The 24,216-nt window shown below is 38.8% G+C and overlaps 1 protein-coding gene across 7 annotated transcripts in view; it reads left to right on the top strand.

Annotated features, from left to right (window-relative positions):
* The window catches only part of kirrel3b (kirre like nephrin family adhesion molecule 3b), a 199,505-nt gene that overhangs the window by 120,099 nt on the left and 55,190 nt on the right, over nucleotides 1-24,216 (top strand). For all 7 annotated transcript variants that reach the window (XM_079873360.1, XM_079873358.1, XM_079873355.1 and 4 more), the window contains exons 2-3: nucleotides 3,290-3,439; nucleotides 12,458-12,607. In XM_079873360.1, the coding sequence (XP_079729486.1) occupies nucleotides 3,290-3,439; nucleotides 12,458-12,607 (300 nt within the window). The remainder of the gene's footprint in view (nucleotides 1-3,289; nucleotides 3,440-12,457; nucleotides 12,608-24,216) is intronic.

Below are 24,216 nucleotides of genomic sequence, written 5' to 3'. Positions count from 1 at the left end.
AAAAAAAACAGACATTATGATTAGGGATGCACCATTATTAAAGTTTTGACAGACAGGATAATTTATTTTCATGTTATTGCCAATAACGGATAAAGTGCAAGTTTCTGCAAGTCAGTTTAGCCATTGTGACATTATAATGTACAAAACGAAAATGGATATTCTTTTTGAGGTTTTGCCAAAGACTAAATTATGTTAATCAACATTAATAATTGTGATCACAACATCAAAGGCATTAATTGACATTTATGATTTGTCATTGCCATCCACTTTGAATATTGCCACATACTATATAACAGCATGCTCACAATACAACTAAACATTAACATGAATGCAGTTCAAAGCACATTTAAACTATCAAAAACCAAATGTAGATCTCTCCTTTACTCAGTCGTCAACATAGTATTACTTGTGTCCATGAATTAGTCAGTTCAAAGAGAAACACATACTTTAAAATTGCCTGTTTTTGAACATTTCCGAACAGTTATGTTCCGACTACTAAAACAGGCATTTCTTAACCAAAGAGCAGGCTATGCCACTACTGTTAGGACTAAAGGATTCAGAGCACTAACAGTAAGCATTGTTGGCTAACAATTAAATATGCTAGAACTAACCCCATAATGAACTCTCTGCTATAAATACTTTGGGTGAGGAAACTTCTTGTCTCTGTCTCATGCAGTGGCAAATCACTATTTTCCACCTCTCTGGCATCTCTAAAATGAAAGCACGTCTGTGATTGTGGATTAAAGACAGAGGTCATGGGATTCATAAAAAAAGCAATCTCTACATTTTTACTTTGTTATTCTAATTAGCCATATTAAAAATAATCAGCGTTCATCATAATAATTAGCAATGTGTTGGAATCTAAGACCAGAGAGGGTCAATCTTCTCCTAATCAAACTCATTTGTGCAGTGGGTATTTGAGGGAAGTTAAGATGTCGGAGGTTAACAAGTGCACTGAGCGCAATAACAGCACAGGGGTCAGTCGGCTACTGCACAGAATGGACGATACGATAATGCACATCTCGCAGTGGAAGAGACAGCAAAAAAGAAAGAAGAACAATGAAGCATTCATCTACACTCAGTATTCCTATAATGTGACAAGACAAGCAGAAACCTGATGTCTCTCGGCAGCCTGGAAGCGGGTCTGCTGCGATTCACAGTTCCTACATCTATTCTACAGTCTCTGCAAGCGAACCTGAGTAATCAACAGAGGACCTTCACAGCAAACACACACACAAACACACTCATACAAATAAACCAGCTTACAGCGCAGAATGAGAAACGCTGAACTGTCCAGGCAAGCCTGCTAGCCTTCAAAGATGAACAGCCCAATATATTTACAAGAATTCATAGTGCATCTTTGCAGTTGTTGATTTAATAATGGCTTGTTGGAGCAGCAGACGTTGGGTTTCGCCAGGGAGAATTTGTATAAATCAATCTGTGGTCTCATGTTTAGCTTTTAACAAGCCATTCATCACATTTTACTGGAGGCAGGACAGAGGTATGACTGATTTGTTTACTAATCCATGGAATTCACAGCATTAAAGACATCCTTCTGGATTCTGGCAATTAATTATTTCCTCCCTGTGTGTTTAATTTAACATTAATCTAGAAAATGTCATGTTTTATAGGTATTAGCACATTTCTTACAGATTCGCACACAGATGTGTTCCTAGCAGAGAATTTGCATATAGACTCCAACTGTTTTCAAATAAAGGTAATTGCTTACTACAGAGTACGGGCTGACCCTAACTCCAATAGGGATGTGCAAAATTACATATTTTCATATGCGTCTGAATGAGTCAGTCTCAACCTTGTATAATTAGCTTCATGTCCACAACACACCGATCAGAAGTGTGCATTCACATACGGCAGGTTCTTGTGTTCATTAACTGCTCGACAGAGCGGAAAAGAAAATGTTCTCATTTTAAAAGATTAACTTTTTTATTTGACATGCAAAGGTAAAGCAAAAAAAAAAAAAAAAAGAGAAGAAAATAAAAATATCCATTACTAAACTCTAGCATTGCCTCTTATTATAACAGATAACAGATCACTCTAAATTGTAATGTAGACTCATGTATTTGAAATGATGTGTATTGTGAAAAGTGCTATACAAATCTGAATTGAATATTAAAATTTGGTGGGGGGAAAAGCAAAGCTTATTTTATTAATGTATTGGATTTTTTTATAAACCACTTTACTATTTGTATACTGTTTTTGGCCCTGTATTTGGGAATATTAATCATATTTTGTGAATAATATGGAGCAACATAATATTACCATCTTATTCCATCTCTGTACAGTGGCACCGGCCCTAGTACTTTTTTTTTTTTTTTTATTGTAAGGGATCAACATCCTCCAAAGGCTGTTTTGTCATATATTTTGCTTATTTCTGGGGACATTTCTTTTTAGTAAAGTATAACTAAGTTAGAAACACACACACACATACAGTACATCAAGAAACAGAGGGTGGTATCCACAGAAATGAGTATTGATTAAGACGTACACTGAGATTTAAAGTGGAATGAGAAATATGAGCCATCTTCTTCAATTGTAGATAGGCACACATCAGGGACAGCTGCAGAGTTCAGCATGACTGCCAGTGTGACTCCCATTATTATCAGTACTGCCAGCAAGAAACTCGTCATCTCTCCGGTGAGACAACTCATTGCAATATTGATAGCTGATGTCAACCATTGTATTTTTGAAAGTGCGTGTTTGTGACTACACATGCAATATGTACCACTGGAGTTTGAAATACAAGACATTTGTCTTCTAACTAGATTCCCTTTGGAGACAGAAATCTTTGGGGCCAATGCTAACCAGTCAAACCTGGACCGCCCGAGTGACAGGTGCTGGTATCTTTGTGCCCACCGGTGGAAAGATGCAGGAATACAGCAGCTATTTTCCTTCTCTTACTCCTTCTCGTATCCGTGAATCCTTTCTTTAAGAGGTGTCTTGCGTTATTGCTGACAGCCTTCTCAGACCACTCATCTCTAATGGAGTTTAACTTCATTTGCTTCATGTACTTTTCTATGTGTGAAAGATGCAATGTTGACAGGCTGAAGAGAGGCCTTTAGTGCACTTCAACATTGCGTGTTAATCACACTTGAGTACTTAAGAGTTATTCAATGCATACATTTTTCAAATGAGGTCATGTAACATTAACCATTTCATAATGGATCTGATGTGTTTAAGACACCTCAGTATGAGACAAGAGCTGCACAAGTACAAGGCTGTAGTTCAAACATTAATGTTTAACTCTTTCTTTCTGTCTCGTTTGTTTCAGGAGTGAATGCCGTGTTCTCACAGCAGCCTCAGGACTTGGTAGTTGTGGCTGGTCAGCCTGTGACGCTACCCTGCTCCATCCCTGGATACCATGGTGTTGTGCTGTGGATCAAAGATGGCCTCGCTTTGGGCGTCGGAAGAGATCTTGCAGGTAATAAAGTCACTAGGAGTTTAGTGTTATTTAACAAACTCTACTGAAAATGTTACCAGTTTATGTTATGATTTTGATGATAATCTACCCATCAAGCTTCTTACGTAGTTTTAACAATCAACAATATAAAATAAAGAACGTCATGGTAGATTTTCTTAACCATTCATCTTCACTTGTAAGACCATCCTGCTTGATTAACTTAAACATCTTCACAAAAACGACCATGCTGGTCTTTGAGCCCTAGTCGACCAACTTAACTAGCTTAACAAAAAAAGCTTAACCAGGTACATACAAACGACAGGTGACAAGCTTCACCGTCTCCTCAAGAAAGACCAACTTAACTAGCCTCACCAGAAAGACCACGCTGGTAGCTTAAACATCACGTTGCTAACCACTTCACAGGAAAGGCTGTGCTAATCAAGCAACTTTACTAACTTAACAAGAACGGTCATGCTGGATCATGATCCTTACCAAGTTTACATGAAACAATGCCAGTTGACAAGCTTCACTGTCCCCAAAAGATGCATGTTCTGATTTGTGTGTGGAACAACAATCCTGTCCGAAAATTTTATCATAACCCTACCCCTAAACCTAACCATACCCATAACTTATGCCTAAAATCAGATGGAAATTATAGGTGAATTATACTGATGTAGAATCACCTAACCCTGGTTGTAAGCCTAAACTTGACACATACTGTAAATCTATCCTTCAAATATGATTGGTTGATTGGAATGTTGATCCAGGAACATATTGCACTTGGTGAAATCAGGTTCTGCTTGCTTAACCATCATTACAGGAAAGATCATGCCAGTCGACCATCCAAACCTACTAAGCGTCATCTGCTACACTAGCACTAACCTGCATAAGCCAGTCAGTGTCAGCATGAACATTCATAACAGTCGTTCTATGGTCAAATAAGCTTGTTTTAAAATGCGAACAATTTACCCTAGTGACTGAGCGAGAGGCAAACGTGTCCACAGCTCCAGCTAATTTTATTGAATTTTACACTTCAACTAGCAGCCGGTCTTCATCTGCCGCTCAAATAACCAAATTGGTTTTTAAACAAGGCTTTTGTAATTAAATCTGACTTTGGTACACAAGTTTAAGCCAGAGGGTGTGATTGCTTTTTAAAAACTGTTGAATTGGTGTCAGGCGCAGAAGGACAAGAGCAACTAAAATATAACCTCTTAAGTACTTGTAACTGTTAATAGCTTGTGAAGTGTGAGGCTCTTCTAGACTAGCAAAGTGCTGCTTGTTTGGTTAATTGTTTAAGCTAACAACCATTGGATTCTCATTCCTTCCACCTACAGAAGTTGAACATCATGAACTTATTCATAGTCAGGTTGATCAGAAACAGTTGGTGCCTCTTTATGACATTTACATTGGATTTCCTGGATTACAGCGCATGGAATCCATGTTTGGAAAGAGCAGGTGTGAGCATCACTTTGAAAAGTGTAGATTAACTAAGGCCTAGAGACTCTAGCATGATTCCCTAAACTCGATGGGTCGCATAAAGGGGAACTCAACCTTTTACTCCATTTTTCTATCACAGATGCAGCTCTGCCAAGCGTCCTGGGATATTTCCAGTGCAAAGCATGACGTAAAGCCCAGTTGGCCTCTTTAAAAACAGTTGCTGGGCTTATCCTTACAATTAAATATGTATTCCGCTAGAGATCACAGGTCTTTTTGCCTCTGACCTTTGGTGGCTGCTGCTCTGTGCCTTTTTGGCACTGATAGTGGCCTTTAATTAGACCCCAATAGGCAACTGAGCCCTGATAAATCCATTCCGCTCCCGAGTTTGTCATTATCAGGCTCCTGGGAGCTGGGCCCTGGCAGTGTAAACACTGGGAGAAGAGCTTTAAAAGTGGTCAAAGAGGAAGAGAGGGTGAATTGAAGCCGGGGTGGGGGTTGGGAGGTGAGAAGAGGTTCTGCGCTTGCGGGACTCACGATTATGAGAAGAGAGACAGAGAGCGGCACTTAACGGCACATCAGCTGCAGTTTAACAGTCACGGCCGGGAGCCGAGGGCCGACCCAATCCGAGGCGAGCCAGCCCCATCTAGCTCTTTATGCGGATCAATGGCGGGCCAGCGCTCAGAGGGCCATGAAGAATTTCAATGAAGTCCTGCGCTCTCTCCGTCTCTCTTTTTTTTATGGCATGTAATTTTTTTCGAGTTGCCGAGAGCCCGTGCTTTAGACAAAAGAGCACTTTAAAAGCAAGCTTCGGGTACAAGGGCGGAGGTGCATTGCTTTTACATGAATGACACTTTACAGAATAAAACTGCACAGCTGCTCCTTTTATCAGTCTTGCCTGCGTCAACAAGTAACACTGCGTCCAATAAAGAAAATTGACACATCTACGACTACGTACTCCAAGCTAGCAGCTGCACACATAAAAAAAGAGGCGACTACAACAGCTCAAAGCTCCACATTTCAATATCAGCCTACTCAGCTATTCATGGAAGAGGCTTCTCTCATTCAGTGCTGTTTCAATTTGGGAGAACATTGATTAAAATGAGAAATCGCAAACAATATGTTTAATAAATCAGCAGACAAAAGAGGCTGATTCGTATCGGTCCCCACATTCTTCGTCCTTTTGCTCCTGCTTCTAATTAAAGACATCAGTTCAATGCTGCCACAAACAAACAAATAAAAGTCATGAATATGCATTGTGTGGATTGCTGGTGTAAACGTGAATATCCAAACATAACCAGACAGGGAGACTGCACAAGCATGCTTGGACATAAAGAGCACAGCAGAATGCTGATTCCGATTTTGATGCATTGTTTTATTTACACTTGGCACATCAGTAATCCAAACAGTAGCTTTCGGATTTGTGCTGCTCACTTCAAAGCCAACGTTTTGTGGGAGAGCAAAAAAAAAAAAAAAAAAAAAAATCCATAGAAAGCAACACTCAAAGAGCAATGTCAAATGTCCTTATCTACTAAGATTTTTACAACATCAAAATTTCAGTAGCTGATACTAATCCAGTTTTGCTGCCACGTTATTAGTAAAGAAATCTCTCATATATTTTTTAAAATGTAATTAAAAAAATAAAATCATTTTAAACAAATAAATAAATACATATAATTCAAATTCAAATGCTTAAATCAAATAAACAAATAAAATAAAATGGTCTCCACAAAATGATTAGACATCATGTAGAAATCAAACCATACATACACAAATACACATGTAAAGTTTGAAAGCAGCGACATGACAGTCAGAGATCTTGCGGGTACCAAGTCAGTATTGAAACTTAAAAGAGCTTGTCTCATTAAATTTAGTTATTGTTTTTTTTCAATAGTCCACAACTACATGTCAACTAACTCTCATTAATTTGCATGTACATGTAAACAGTATTAGTAGATTGTTAGATTAGTAGAGTTCAGGTTAGTAGAATGATTTGACATGTATTTGCAAAGTTAGTCAGTTAGTTTGTTGGGGAGCATCAAAATAAAGTGATAGCAGATATTAAGCAGACAGTCTACTAATAATCTAATGAATACGCTAGTTGATGTGCGGACGATCAAAATAAAATTTTACCTTAAATCTTTTTAAAATCTAGAATCTAAATACTCAAGTACCATCCCTGCTATCTACAAAATATATCCATATTTTGGTTCCTTGAATCTATTTTGGTTCCCAGAATCAAACCTAATGGAGGAAAATAACAGTCATGTATGTAATTATCACATTCTCTCTCAATCATTTGCTCTGTTTGAGCCGACAGGCAGATACACTCACTTGTTCCCTCGAACCATTAATCACTGCGTCACGTCTCCATTCACGGCCCTTTCCCCCTTCCATCGATCCGACATACAGACTAATCCTTTCCTGTCCTGATGGATTCATTAACTCTAATAGGGCTATTTTATATTGTTTGCTTTGGTTGACGTGGGTTGTCTTAGGGATTCATTGTGATCAATGACAGAATTATTCCATTCTTCTCTCTGACATCCTCTGTTGTGCATTTCTTGGGTGAACCATGCATGATTTATATAATGATATATTAATCTAAGAGGTGTCCAGATGAGAGATGAAATGTGCATCATGCCGAACATACTGATAGAATACACAAATCTGGGTTCATAAAGAACTGCATTTGTATGGGCCAAGCTCAGATAATGATGCAGGTGGGTGGATTGAATCTCTAGATCACAGTTAATCATTGTTTGTTATTTGACTGGCGTCAGCTTGCATAAAGACTAGCTAGGATTGCTCCTTCACTTTATTACAGGATCACTGTAGGAAGTAAATCCCTGCTGATTTCAAACTCACACATTCAAAGCCTACTTGCTTTATTGAGGGTTTGTGTGTGTGTGTGTGACTTTTAAGTGTGCCCCACTCAGTGAACAATTATATTATGATATGACGTATGTAAAATAAGAGCCTGCCTGGGTCAGAGCAATGCATTGCGGTAGAGTCCATGTTGCTAAGTAGCGTTTGCAAATGACTGTGTATTCATATTGCTTGATAAAGGAAGCAGTAATGTCTTCAGAAGCCAGTGCATATATTCTGCATCCATCTGAGAAATAAGACCTCAAGATTTGCAGCTAGGCATTAAGTGGCAATAGATGCCGCCTGCAACAAACCCATCAATCTCTCATCAGGAATAAACACAGTATCGAACCAAGTCAATGGCCATTAAAATGACTCCGTAAGCTTCATTTGCTTTGACTGGCGGACACCATAAACAGTGCTTGATTTGGCTATGTTCACATTACAGGCCTTAAATTGTAACCTGGCAGTTGCCAAGGTTAATTGTATTGCCCAGAGGTTGACTTAATGGAGTTTTCAGTACGAGTCTGAACGATTTATCAGACTGCCACTGACAATTGTAACATACAGTAAGAGTACAATTAAAGGGGTCATGAACTGGATTGTTTTATTATTTTATAATGTTGCCTGGGGTGCCCTTATAATGTTAGTATGATTTTTACATCAAAAATTGTCATAATTTATAAATAAAAGCCATTTTTCCAAGCCTGATTTCAGCTTCAGATTTGAACGCTCTGTTTTAAGGGGCGTGTCTGCTGTGAGACTGCAGTGCAAACGCCCACTGCTGTGATTGGCTGACATGCTTGCATATGAAATAGCTAGTATTATATGAACTCTCTCGAAAACTTTTACTACGTTTTTACTATTACAGCTAACGAGATTAACAAATCGTGAAAAGTATCAATTAAAGCATTATATTTAAATCTATTCCATCACATGAAAGGTTGCAGCATGATGAGCACTGACTGAGCAGATGACAGACAGTCTGTTGATCGCGTGAATAAAGATCTTATCGCGTGAATAAAGATCTTATCATTGCAACGCAATTTTTGCACTCTCACAAATGCTTACAAATCACAATGCAAACACGATGTGAATACACAGTAAGAGCTTCTTTGTGTAGTGTAACAGTGTCATTATTTCATCACTAGTTTGGTAAGTGTCCAGATAAGCTCTCGCGGCTCGCGCTGTGCTGTTTTAACACAGTCTCACCCCAAAACGTCACATACTGACGGGTCTTGACCATACGGCAACATACGACGAAAAGGGTACCCCTAAAACGTCCACATGTGACGATTCGGGTTATGGGTAGGTTTAGGTATGCGTTAGGGTACCGCTAGGAGGCGCTGCTGGTGCGCTTATGTCTTCGTCTCATATGGACGTTTTAGGGGTACCCTTTTCGTCGTATGTTGCCGTATGGTCAAGACCCGTCAGTACATGACGTTTTGGGGTGAGACCGGGCTGGCTGTTTGATTGACAGCTTGGGCGATTGAATAGGGATCGTTCTTTGATCGCTTTCTGTATATATTTTAATAACAGTTTAAAAAAGATTATTTTCATAATACTACGAGAAATTATGTGAAGTTGATCGTTTAGTCACTGATGCATAAACAGTATTGAACGATTTTAAGAGAAATATCTGAACTTGAATAATTACACAGAAATCACTGATCGCAGATCAGGCATTAGAGTACACATGGTTACTTACATGTTGCTGGCAGATCCGTGTCGGGAAATTGTGATTGACTGATTTAATAAAGTTTAACCATGCTGGAATCCGAAGGAAGCTTATGCAGACTGTCTTCTTCCACAAACAGGCACGCACAATATTTAGTAAACAGCATGTTTATTGCTTGGAAGTAGCTCGATCCGGTAGCAATTATCATGTCGTCCTATGTTATTTAGCATGTTTGGGCGAATCGGTGGGCGGGGCTAAACAGGCCGTGTTGAAGTAGGCGTTGATCTTCTTTTGTGGAGGCGGTGTTTTATCCTCTTTGACGTCATAGTTCCCCACTTTGAAAAACGAGTCGTTTGCTGAGCCTGATGTCTATAAAAGCTTTTATTGGACTAACAAGGTAGTTTTCAGTTCTGAAACTTACAGGATATTATTATAGTATGATAATCTCTTATATGTCAAAAGCTCAAGGAAATTTTGATTTCTCAGTTCATCACCCCTTTAACATGGGATAGGATAACTATTATTTTGTATTTTGAGTGAATTTGATGAGAAATTTCTGATTGCAGACTTTTGGGATCACGGTATGATCTTCTGAATCTCTCAAGTAGACATCCAGCATGAGATTATTTTGAGAGCAGGAGATTTAAACGAAAGTCTCTGTTTGCTCTCCATTTAATCTCTGTGACATCTAAAATAAACAACAGAGATATTAAACATATCATTTGGGGTTTTTATTTCCAGTTTATTTGATGAGTTTCCAGTTTATTTGATGAGAGATGAGTTTATCTCAACACAAAGTCTCCAAACAGAAAACAAATTAGGTCAAAAATAGGTGAATAACTGGCCACTTATATCATGTAGTGTCAACATAGGCTGTTCCTTTTACATAACATATCTCATCATCTTTTTGGTAAGACAACTTTCCAATGTAGTCCAGCTGATTTGGGCACAGTCTGTTTTTGATGGCTTATTAAATGTTTGTTTTTTGGTTCATCCTGCCCATTTTCTGTCTCCCACTCACTTAGAGAAATTAAAAGCTGTATGTGGGCAGATAAAACACATTGCACCATAATCGTCTGCTGCTCTCTCCTCAATAGGGGAAATGAGAGACACTTCATGGTCTATTAAAAGTGAATGGGATCCAATGAGGCAACAGGCAATAATTGGCATTTTCTGGCACAGTGATTTCAACAGGCAGGCTCAAGGACTTAAAAGCCATTAGTCCAGTCCAGTCTATTTTTCACTCCTTTCTTCAGCAATATGTTAAAGCACATCCCTCTTTCAAGCCTCATTGCTGTAGATTACAGTGATGGCTGCAGTAATAGCCCCGTGGTAGAGTTTGGGAATAGGTTGGACTGCATACCACACAGCACTCGAAAAGATATAGGTGATATCGGGATGCCCTTTCAAATTGACAATGGGTGATACATCTCTAAACAAGTGGATTCAGTTATATAAACCCAATCAACCACAAAAATACATGCTGTTTTTAATCCTTTCAGTTTGAAACACATATGCTTTTCGGAGCCAACAACACTTAAAATAGAAAATGGACTTGCTGGTGTTGAGTGCCCTGAGAGCAAGAGGGTGCATGACGATTATGTCACAGAGAATTCTCTGGAGCGAACATGAATCATATCGATGGATGCTGTAAAAATCAATATTCTGCCACAGGTCATTCACTGGCAAAGATTCAAATGGCTGCTCTGTGGAGACTGGAAGCAGGAACTTGAAGCGAGATCACTTCTGAAGGTGTAAATTTAGCCACATAAAAAGCAATATTGAATTAAATTGAGGGGAAAATGCACAGCGCTCCGTTCTGTAGAGAAATACGCTGAGATCAGCTTCTGATGCTATTAAATCCGTATCACCCATCAGCCATCAATTACTGTCTTGACTTGGAAAGAGAGGCTGCACTAACAGCAATGACAGCACTTTTTAGGGGTCTCATTGGAAATTGCAGATCTCTCATAATTAGAAGTATTTGCCTCCTGAGAGACATTAAATACATTCACACGGAGAGCTTGTGAAATGTACCGTAAAGTATGACACAATCAAACGTCTCCTCCCCAATTTACATTTCCTATAGTGACAAACCAAGCTTCTGCGTTCGCTCCTTATGCAAATTCCCAGGAAATAGTCTGCTGATGGGTTTTAAAGGCCCTCGGATCTGCTTGCTGTTGTAAAACAGTCAGTTTTCCCTGAAATACAACCTGCTGAATTTATTATTAAACCGCAAATCACCGTTCCTCTGCATCAGTAGAACACATCTCAATCTTCTTGGCTCTGTGTGCTGCTTACTAAGTACTACACCTACAGCAGGACGCCTGAGGAGCAGCTGAACATATTATAGCAAAACCAGCAGATTGCCTCACCTCAATCAACCATCATCTCACCTCAATCATCAGTGCGGCTCACTTCAACCAGCACAAAGTCTCACTCCAACCAGCACAAAATCACACCCCAACCTTCAGAAAGTCTCACCCTAACCGGCAGAAAGTCTCACCCAACCGGCAGAAAGATTCACACATCTGCTCATCTTTCGTTTATTTTAGAAAGGTCACAAATGTGCAGATTCTTGTCTCACATTGGGTGTTTTTATTGTCCTGAGGGAAACAAGTCATCAATATTTTAACTTTGCAGAAGAAGGGGTTGAAAGCCCTTGGTTTGGACTTGAGCGTAAGAAATAGGCTACAAGAAATGACTATTTTCAATGTTTTCCACACATCCATGAATGCAGACGAAATCTCCTGTATCTCAGATACAAATAATATACAATAAATTCAACTGATGTCCTTTGATATCGCAGTGGTTGCTAACAAACAGCCACTGTTGCATCAGCCTCCAACACTTACTCCCTGTGGCATTCGAGGATTACCTTACACTGTCATGAAAAACTCTTTAATTTAGGTGCTCGGTTAGTGCGACTCTGAAACTGACAAGCTACAATTTCCCTGGATTTTATCTACCTCGAAACGTTTAAAAACACACAAAATGCATTTTTAAAGCAGTCACTGCTGGTCTTGGGGCATTAACCAGTCAACTTCCCTGTTTTCCAGGTTATCCTCGCTATGCTGTGGTTGGGGATCATGGAACTGGCGAGCACCACCTGCGAATCCAGAGGGTGGAGCTGATGGATGATGCTGTGTTTGAGTGCCAGGCCATCCAGGCCGCCATGAGGTCCCGTCCCGCTCGACTTACTGTCCTAGGTTAGTCACAACTGCGGGTAAAAATGAAGACTGACGAAGAAGTCCTGCCAATAGCTTAGTTGCATACTTTTATCAAAAGCTTATTTGCAAAAATGTCCCTTTCTTAACATTCAGTTACATTTTCTAATTTATTTTATTACTAATTGTCTTCCAAATAGCATCCTCAAATTAAATCAAAATATGCACATAGACTGATTACAGTGATCTCAAACTATCCTTGAGAATGAGATCAGCAAAAAATAATGTACAGTATTAAAAATAGATTTTTCACTGACCAAACTCCCCTGCAGTACCATAAGTTCTCACTTTTAATTTCCTGCTGCAAATCCCACTGTCTTCATTATTAAACCAGAGAGGTCATTGAATCTTAATTAAGTTTTATTGGGTTATTATTCAGCGTTGCTGTATCTGCGATATTGGGCAGCAACAGTGTTATCTGTGCTGAGGTTGTAATCAACCACCTGGTAGGTTATATGCTAAAAAAAAAAAAAAAGAAAAAAAAAAAGACCACCCACACCCACACCCACCAAGTTATAGCTCTTCCCCGCACCAGTGGGCAAAACTGTGGGTTACTGAGAAAGCACTGAGTGGGCTTAAGATTGGGGAGGTGTTATATAAGTGGTGGGGTAAGCCATGGAGCACATGTGCTCGCAAGCCGGAATGTGATTTGCTTTATTGATCTCCACTAATGAAAAGTTAAAATAATGACCTGCATGGGAGGATGTAGTGAGGGAAATTAGAGGAAGAAAGAAGACAAATTACGTGGTCTGCGGTTTCTCTCTGCTGCTCCCCTCTACAAATGACTTATTTGCACTTAGCATAGACAAAATAGTCGCCTAAATCCCACTGCTACAAGTATCACAACCACCTTATGACCGGAACATCATTCACCACTGTCAACTTGCAAATATGTTTGATTGGTGAATTGACTGGAGGAAATGATTTGAAAGCGATGATGCACAGGCTGTTTTGTTTATCATTATTCTCTCCTGCTGTGGTCATTATTAATTGGGCCTTAATTAGTTCTGCTTTAGAACTGCCTCAATGGGCACTGATAACGCTAATTATCCCCCACAAACTTAAAACCAAGAACCTCAAGTTCATCCCCGTCTAGTTTAATTTCCTGTCAAGTTGGACACCAGGGGGCTAGTGGCTTTGTGATCATTGTGGCTATTCAATGATTTATTTCATGGGCCTAGACAAGGATCATGTCATTGTATGGTTGCACTTTATGTGTACAGTACATGCACTTTCATTGTACTTAAAGTGTACCTACCCACAAAAGTACTGAGAAGTTTAAGATATCTACATGGGTTATGTTAAGGTTTAGGGGTAGGTTCTTGGTTAGTACCTAATTAGTGTCATTACTACAATAAGTAGATAGTATGTTTATGCGAAACAGGACTGTAAATTAAAGTGCTAGCCATTGTATTATGAAAACATACTGTAACCTCCGGAACTCAAAATATCCTCCCCAATAAAAAGGACAAACAAACTAAGCTGGAAAAACTCATTCTTAACTTCCAAGACTTTTAGATGTCAGTCAAAAGAATATATTTGAACAACAATATGTAGACATCAGTAATGTGGCTTAAAGAAACTAAGAAAAAAATAGAAAAAAAAATAGTGATACAATAAAAATATGTCTTTCAAATTATATGCTGTTCCTGGGTGTGTAGCACCTGCAACTCTGCAGATCCTCCTGACAGATCTAAATGTTAATAATGAGTGGCTGAAAATAATAAGAAAATTAAAATAAAACATGACTATCTAAGCAGTAGCTATCCACTTAAGCCTCAATAGAAAAAAAATAGGTGACCAGATCTTCTAACCTGTGCTTGTAATATATGCAAGCTCTGTAGCAGAGTGATCTCTTGGCTGTCTTTTACAATGTCAAGAAGCCTGGTCTGAGCAGTAGTGATGACAGGAATGGGAGTGTGACTCCCGCTCTTCCCAGTATTTCTTACCTGACAGCTGAAGTGGTCCCTCAACCCCTCGCTTCATGACTCAGCCTTCCCTCGCACACCGCCTGAAGGCTGAGGTTAGGGCAGGTGTACTCTCTACAGACATCCACATATAGCCTGGATCAGCCAATCCCGATAGAGGCTTTGATATCTGATCAAGCGTTTGAAAGTGGAGAAAACTGAATCCCAACTGTGAATTATCCTGAATACAAAATTTCTGAACCACTGATGGTTGCTTGCTAGAAAAACTTGGGCAAAGCTTAAAAAAAAAAAAGAAAAACAAACTTTCCTTCATCAAAGAAAAAAACACATCATCATGTCCGCCATGACACGAGATGGTAAAATCTGCTCACTATAGCCAGATTCCTGAATTTTGAACTCTACCTTTGCAGAACTCTGGGATTTAGTGGGTTAACCTCAAGAGGTCACTTTTTCAGAATTATTACTTTAGCAGTTTCTACCTTGCCCTGTGGGCTAATTATATACTCTCTAAAACATCGCCATCCTTGTCTTCTTACGTGTCCACTCAACATTAATCTCAGGCCATGTGAAAATGGACAGCAGAGTAATGAAGGGACAGAGATCGTCTCTGGCCTTATGAAATTATCAAAAGGTTACTCACCGCCACCATACTCTTAAAGATTTTGAATCTCAATTGTGCTCTTTCTAATGGTTCTCATTGCTCTTCCCTACAATAAAAAGTATGCAAAGTGATAGCATAAGCAGTCAGATGATCTCATATTCTGTTATCTTACAAGTGCTCATTAGAAAATATTTGCTTTTCTAGGGATTAAATCCTTGGAAGATGCAAGGGCTAAATCTACCCCACTCATTTATCCTTCCCTTTCGCAAAAAGGAATAATTATGATTTCACAACTAATGGAAGATCAAGTGTCCTTGCGGGAAAAATAAATAGGTGAAGACACTTGGAATGTGTATAACTTCGCATTTGGAAGTCTCAAAGTCTTAGCCTATCATTTGATAAACAGCTTCAAGGCATGGAGATTATTAACTTTTAATTGCAAATCACAAGATGCGAGATGTTTTGAAAACGTCCTGCTTATAGTCTTATGAAGATAAACAAAGGTCATCAATTCGACTCCAGATTTCATTTCCACAGAAGTGCAATGCTCTGAACACCACCGAACTTCATTTAATCTCTTTTTTCACAAGACAGGATGCTTTTAAATTGACTTATTATGAATCAAATGCAAACAAACATGCCAAACCTAGATTTACAATTTGTCACTCCTTAGAGCCACAAACAATTCTTATAAACTTTGAGTTGGAAATGTTGACCTGAATTGCAAGTAAAATAATTTAAGAAAGAAACTGACAACAATAAAGTCCCGTTACTGAAAGCGAATGCAACTATTTTGGACCAACAGTTGCTGGCAAACATTCAGAGCTTTCCAAATCCCATAAACCCAGTCTGTGTTTGCTAAAAGATGATTCTTACTAAATCAAATATTAGAGACAAAATAGCTGGTTTATGTACCATTGTGTTTGAACTATTGCACATGTAACTGTGCACAACATTGATGCAGATGTTATTTAAATGGACGATTAGCTTTGCTTGCAATTCCACCCTGCTGGGCTCTGACCCTAAGACACATCTGCAAACACACTCCTATAGCCTGAATGACAGACGAGACTCTGTACAGATGTTCTGTTACTTACAAACGTCAAGCTGTCAGCGTTTCTGTGGTGTAATTCACTTTGACATGTTGAGTAAGAAACGCTTTTGAGCTTCGATCAGCATCTAGGCTTGTTTCCCCTGGATCTATTAAGCTACATGCAAATCGCAATTTACTGTACACATACTTCTGGGATGGAAATGTTTTTCAACAAAATGAAACCATGAATACAAACAGTGAAAGGACATTTAAAAAATGTGATTTTGAAAAGACATTTCCTTTTAGTTATTATAGACTGTTATGTAGTTATTATAACTGATCCGTATGCTTTTTTGGTGCCTTCTGCCTGTTGGTGAAGTTCACTTTCTAGTGTCGCTGATTGACCAAACAAGCAGTTACTAACGTTGTTGGAACCCCAATAGCCGATTCCTGAGTGCACCTTATGATGGTATTTTTACTGCTTCATTGTCATCTCCACCCATCGTAACCACTTCACCGGCTTCCAACCACCACCTATTCACAATCTGACCCCACCATGCCTCTTCAACTAGAGGTACCCAACCGTTTCTCATAACAACTTCTTCTCTTTTCCAACCTACTGCATAGTCAGAGGCCATGACAATGCTCTCAGAAAACAAAATGAGTCTGCTTGTAGTGGTCACGCCAAAACCCAGCCCACGCTCACCGGCATTGCCCCAGCACCTCTATTTCCTGCACACTTTGATGCTTATTCAAAGGTATATCTTATTTTCTTTCCATCACCTTTGGTTTCCCAACCCCTGACTCCACTCTGCTATAACACTGGCAATCTGGCCGGGCATCACTCATGCATCGAACCGTTGAAACCGTACCCGTAAAGACTCTGCCAAATGGAGAGGAGTGAGAGAAATGGGGAGAGCAAGAGATGGAGAGTTAGAATATGGATCAGCGAGTGTTTACCGTTGAATTCTGCCTCCCGCAAAGCAACACATTAGTGACAGCGCTGTGAAGGGAGATTTGATTTGGGCCAGTGAGCCACGTATGTCACTTGTCTCCATTCCTGGCATGTTTTCGATTACACTTCCTCTTCTTTCTTGTTTCGTTGCCGATCCATCTATCACAGCCCGCAGCAGCCACGTGAGCAGGTGACTGGAGCCGTTGCTGAAACAGACGGGCCTCATTGTTGTGCCAGACACGTCAGGAGAGGCAAAACACCACCTCACCCATTCGGTTCCCAACAGATTGCTTTCCCCCCGTCCCAGAAGCTGGATTACAGGCCATATCACCTCACTCTTCCACAATCTTGTTTTTGATGTCAATAACTCAACCTGCGAAGCCACTGCTATAGAAGCCCACTGTAAATGAAGTGAAATTTCCTCCCCTGCAATTACTATTGCATCAAACCCACTCTGGAGAATAAAAGAGATCGCTCTCTTGCTCTCTCACATGCCCTTCCTTTTAGTTCCTGGAACTGAAACATCGCCCATCCAGTTGATTTAAAAAGCTTGTCGCTGACATCCAAGGTCCCCAGTTGATTGAGCCAATGTTTCAGTCCATTTGGTTAATTGCAAATCCATTTGCCTGCATGCTATTTATTGTTTTCTTCAGACACATGCTACAAGTTAAAAGTCTTGTCACCTTGAGCCAGGTCTTGTCTCTGGCTATAGATCATTTATTGTTTAATAATGTTTTTTGAAAATATGCTGGTCTTATATGTTGTTAAACAACAACAACAAAACTACTTTCACAGTGAAATTGCTCCTCTGTTCAGTGGTATTTTTGCTCTCTCAACTCTCAGTTCAGTACAGTAGTAAATTACAAATTCATACAACCAATAAATCAGTGCACATTAAAGGGATAGATTGCCTTTGTTCCAAGATTCTCTTTCTTCTGTGCAGCAAAAAAAAAAAAAGGTCCTTCCCACACAATGACAGTAAATGAAGGCACAAACACATAAAACATTGTGATTTCTACAAGATTTCTCAAGCCATATGATAGCTTTGTGTGATGGAAAGACCATCATTTAGGTCATTTTTTGCTTGGAAATCTCTTCCGATGAAACTCAGTTGCATATGCCACATTGCATATGTTGTTGCAGGTTTTACATCAACGATTTGACGTGTTCGTTTCTCATATAAATCCATCATATGGCTTCAGAAGACCTAGAACATTTGTCGTACTAGTTTTAATGTAGTTCTATGCTGCTTTTTTGTCATTTTTGAAGCTTCACAGAATCTGTCTTCAGTCACCTAGGAAAATCTCAAATTATTAGTGCTTCAAGGAAAGAAATGATGGTGAGTAAATGACAGAATTTAACTGTAAAAGCAACTGAGAGATCGCTAACAGGCAATATATCAGGACATGCAGGACAGAAAGACAGAATTATGGATTGAGGTTTTCCCAGCCAAGTGGAGGGTGGAAGAATTGCAGCCCACTGGCCAGTAATTAAAAAGGAGCGATCAATCCGCGCTGCTGACTGACTCATGAGAAATCTATCGAGTGACTGCGGTAAAGCGCTAATTTGAAGCCATTAGAGGATGCAGAGTTTGCAAACAGGCCGGTAATGATGATGGCTTGCATGGCTACAGGGTTGCCCTTTGTACTGCTGTCAGACTAAGAGTGTCTGGGAGAGTTAAAATTAGGTAAGGAATGTCTGACAAAAACCTCAGCGCCACAGCCCGAAATAACAGCTCCTTCCTTTAATGACCAGTGCCATTTGTAGTGCATGGGCACAGCCGTCGGTAGAGACAGGCCTATGGCAGAGGAACAGTGAACGGCTCTGGGATGCTGAGGTCTGCGAAGAGCGAAGAGAAGAGCAACATGTTCCTGAATCGACATCTTTGTTGACCCTGGAAGAACATTCCAATCAACCAATCAAATTCAAGGAACATGTTTACAGTTTATATCAAATTTAGGCTTAAAACCAGGGTTAGATGCTTCTACATCAGTGTTATTCACCCATCATTTATATCTGATGTTAGGGATTATTTATGGGTAGGGTTAGTTTTAGGGGTAGGGATAAAGTTAGGACCAGAGGTGTAAAGTCCTCCTCAGTATTTTGTTTCAATCACCTGGATTTGCTAATTAGCACAGTTTTTCAGGCAGGAGATAGAACTAATTAGTCAAATCAGCTGGATGAGTTCATGGGTGGAATTAACATATTGCAGGACTTTTACTTTCTGACCCCTGGACTTTACACCTCTGGTTAGGACAACATTTTCAGATAGGAATGTTGTTCCAGTATCAACAAAAAATGATGACCCTGGAATGCAGCCTTAACTCTGCAAAATCGACTTGTCTTGATTCCCAAAGCTGTCTTTTAGAAAATGATTTTTATTTATTTTTTTTGTCTCCATATAAGGAGCTCAAATACCCCCTTTGAGATGGACAATCTTTCTTTTAGTAATTGTGCAAGATTATATTCATAGCAAAATCTACCAGAAAAATAGTACTAAGATATTCTTTAATCATTTTTTTTTCTGCTAAAAGCAGTCAAGTGGAGCTGAGATTTAGCTGATATGATTTTAAAAAAGTGTTTCTCCATCTTTGCCCTGCTCTGCTATGATCAGCCACACTCAGAAAGTTACTAATAAAAAGTCACTTAATCCAAATGCCCTTAAACACATTAAATTAAATGTTTCTAGCAAGGACATCTAACTCAGAAATACAATTTTCATTTGTTCTGTCACATTTAAAATGGATCCGCATGAGAAAGCTAATAAATATCTGCTATAACCATCTTCGCAGGTCAAGAAAGAGTCAAGACTGCCTGTAAAAAGCCTGAAGTGGAGCAATTCTGTGCATTTTTATCTACTGAGAGATCTGTACTTGAGCCTGCAATGGAAAAATAAGAGCTCCAACTGGCTAACAAGATAGCTGTTAGATCTGAAGTTTGCAAAATTGCAAAAATAAAATGTAGCCTATTTCATTTAATTGTTATTATGACCAGATTCTCACCTTAGCATCAGTCCTCATTCTAGTATTTGTCTTTTTAGTTTTGGGGGAGGGAATAAGGAGGGTGTGGTTGGTATAAGGGCAATTCTACAAAGTTGGAAATGTCTTGAAAAAACGTGTTTTCCACAAATGTTTTATGTATGCAAATTATATAATAGCCAAGGTACATATTTCTAGTTAATTATCATATTGTATTTTCAGAAAGTTTTGGAATATTTTTCCTCTCCCCAAATTTGTCACTACCAAAACACAATAATTAATAATTTAATAAGAAGGCTTATATTGACCTATTAATATTTTGTTTGCATCTACCTTGTAAATATATGTTTTGCTATTTAAAAAAAAAAAAAAAAAAAAAATCAAAGGTATATCAATAACAATTACAATTTTAACAATATTTCAAGTGTAATTTATAAGATTTGTTGTATTTTGAACCCAATCTTTCTTTGTAAAAGGCATTAAGATAATCATATGATTTCAATGTTAAGGATTCATTAGTTTGAATGTACATTGAATCAAACACTATAATAACATATTAGTTGATTATTCGGTATACTTTATTTTAGACAAAGCCATCCATGTTTCGGTCGTGACGGCACATTTTCGGTAGTGACAGTAATGTTTTGGTGGTGACCATCACATTAAAGAATTTTAACTCGCATAATAAAACACTACTAAAACATACTAAGATACTAATGATTTGCATAACTGTACAAAAAAAAAAAAAAAATTATTTCCCCCAAATAAATGATTATGTGTTCCCTTTTGTCACTACCAAAACAATTACGGCATGTTTCGGTCATGACTGTTTCAGCAGTGACAATTTAAGATACGTTTGAGCCTAGTTCAAAGATGCTAACCAGCACATGGTTACCTAGTACAGTTCTGAACAGTTGCACACACATAAAAACTAAATTTTATAGAATTACACCCAAAAAAGTTTGCTTAATTGCTGAAAAAAGGTGTTTGGTAGTGACATCCCTTAAAGTTGCACACAGATTTTTAGACTTTTGAACACATTTTCCTCAATATGATGGTACCTATCTATAATGAAAGAGAGGCTATGAGAGAGAGAGACACAGGAATCTTTCCTAATGTAGGGGTGTAGTTAAAATCAGCTAATGGACTAAAACACACAGTGTTTTGGTAGTGACATGGAAATGCGGGACACATTTTTTTACATAAAGTTTCATGATTTAAAAATAAAATATAAAACTTTTTAAAAGAAATCCAAAATATATTTTTTAAAACAACAATGGAATAAATGTAAAAAAAAATAAAAAAATATTTCAATATCATTTTCACATGTTGAATTTAAATGATTTTATATATATTAAGCTTACTTATCTATTGAATCCCACAATAATATTTACAATATAATAGAAGGATCTTAGTAAACATCTAAAATTTGAATACTTAAATGCTTTTTAAATGTGTTTTTTGGTTGTCGGACAGCAGTTTGCACCAGTTCTGTAGAATGGCACATAAACATCTGAATGTACAGGTATAAGTCAGTATAGCTTTTCATTTCACAAATTCGGATGTGCATTTTGGGATACTGCATTAAAACAAATGCTGGATTACATGCACATACATGCTCCCTTGATTAGATTTATGAACTCACTTGATTTAAAACATGTCCATACAGTGGAAAAGCTGTGTAAATCCCTAAATACGCATCAAGATGTCAAATGACTGATTTGCTCAAACATGTTGCTCTCGTCATTCTGAAATGCAGAGATTGTTACAAAACATCAAGTAATTTATTGCATTTAATAAAGAGCCACTGTTGCTACAACTTTTGCTACAACAATTTTCCCATAAGGGGCCATTTTGTTTTGTTTTTTAGCAAATGGAATGGAAACAGTTTAGTAGTGATATTTCCATTTTTAATTAAATTGCACTCGTAACTTGGATAGAAACCTAGCTTCTGTGGCTCAGTAGTGCCAGATCTAGCATACCCTAACCTACAACACATCACCCATCAACTATATCAGAGAACTGAGGCTCGCTCAGAAGAAACCTGCTGTAAATTGAAATGCCCAGTCAACACTGTCAGTCCTATTGATGTTTCAGTTTTACCTTACCCAGGAAGGATCACACACGGGGTCACATCGTACAACCTGACCATCAACGTTCACACAGAACATTAAAAAACTGCACAGCGTACATGTGGCTTTTTCATCCTCAGATTTTCTACAGATCCAGATCTTTAAACTTTCATCTGTGGGAATAATTTATATTGTTTGTGTGCACAGCTGAACAAACTCATTGAATAGTTTTAATAGAGTAAGCAAAGATTGAACAGCTTTCTTTTTTCAGCCCAATTAAAGACCTCAGCGCCGTACAATTCTGAACAACCTCTTCTTGACTGTAATTATCTTTCTCTTTGCAGTGACCTCCTCTTATTGTGTCCTTTTCTCTTTCTTTCTCTCTCTATACTTCTCTCCGCCAGCTGCTTACTAACTGTGATTTTCTCTTGCCCCAGATCTGTTCAGTAATGAGCATGCAGGGCAATCAATAATTCACTGGAGTTTGAATAAAATCCAGGATGATCAGGTTTGGGTGTGTGTTAAACAGAGAGAGTAATCAGTGCCATTCATGAAGTTGTTTTCTGCTGGTCTTAACGGCCCTCACACAATGTCTCCTGGCTGCTCTTAGATTGCCTCTACGCCCCCTCAGTCCTCACTCGCTTTTTCGCTTCCATGCTGCCATTACGTACGCTCCACATACACACTCGGCTGAGTCACACTGCGATGATGATTTCCACATACAGTACATACAAATCACACCTGCTCTCTTTAAATGCCGATTAAATGAAACCACTCTACTATGATCAAACCTTGTTCCTTGATGCTTGGCCCACAACGTTGTTCAGAATACCGTATGACAGGGTTCACCAATCTCGGTCCTGGAGGGCCGCTGTCCTGCAGAGTTTAGCTCCAACCCCAATTAAACACGCCTGAACCAGCTAATCAAGGTCTCACTAGGCATACTAGAAACTTTCAAACAGGTGTGTTGGAGCTGGTTGGAGCTAAACTCTGCAGGACAGCGGCCCTCCAGGACCAAGATTGGTGAACCCTGCCGTAAGATGTAAGAAAGTAGTTTTTCAGTTGCAGCTTTTCTCTCCATGTGTACTTGATATGAAATGATCTAAATTAAACAACCCAGGCTTATTACAAATAATTAGCAAAATTGACATTACAGTACATTGTTACTTTAATGTTTAGTGACAGTAAAAACTCAAGTGGGTGGCACTAAAACACGTTCAGATTTCTCAGAAACAGATAAACGTTACTATGACTGCAGTTTGAAAATGAAACTGGTTGGTGGCGTTAAAATTAAATAGCCTATTGACGCCAAGGGCGTTTTTAACGATCTAAGCGCATGGTCTAAAGCGCACGACGCAAGTTCACTTAGGGCGTGTCCGAATCCACTTTTGCTAGTTTAACAACGGGAAAAATGGTCGGCGTGCCAGGCGCATGGTCTAAAAGGGTTGTCTCTATTCTCATAATGAGTAATGGGTGTGTTTTGGGATTTACGTGCGTTAAACCAATCAGAGTCTCATCTCCCATTCCCTTTAAATGCCAGTTGCGCTCACGCCATGACAGATTCGCTATTTACATGACGGAATTTGATAGTGGAAAGACCGAACGCGTCTCCAGAGTGCAAACAGATCTGCTCGTGCGCGAGGTAAAAGTGTGCAAGCAGAACATCTACGAGACAAGCCGGATTCTACCATATCTTTATGTACACAATAATTACTTTTATATTGTAATCCTTTTCTTTTAAATATTTGGCATGTTTGTGTGCTGCTGTGCGTCCCTGTGTTTTATAAGCAGAGTGTGCTATTTAAACAATGTGGCTCGGACGTGAAAATGATAACTGTGTCAGACTGAAACTAGCAAAAAACACTTTCATTGCGCTTGTCGTAAAGATAGGGCCCAATACCTATAAACCTAACCGAGAGCAAACACAATGCCCTACAATGTCAGAAAAGCCAAACATATTGAGCTGGTATCTATTAGTTGGTAGCTATGTATATATTATGTGATGAAAACGTGAAAATGTATTA

The sequence above is a fragment of the Squalius cephalus genome, assembly GCF_949319135.1.
Source record: "Squalius cephalus genome assembly, chromosome: 6".
Taxonomy (NCBI): Eukaryota; Metazoa; Chordata; class Actinopteri; order Cypriniformes; family Leuciscidae; genus Squalius; species Squalius cephalus.
Note: the sequence above shows the minus strand (reverse complement) of the source record. Positions and strands in the feature narration are given on the sequence as shown.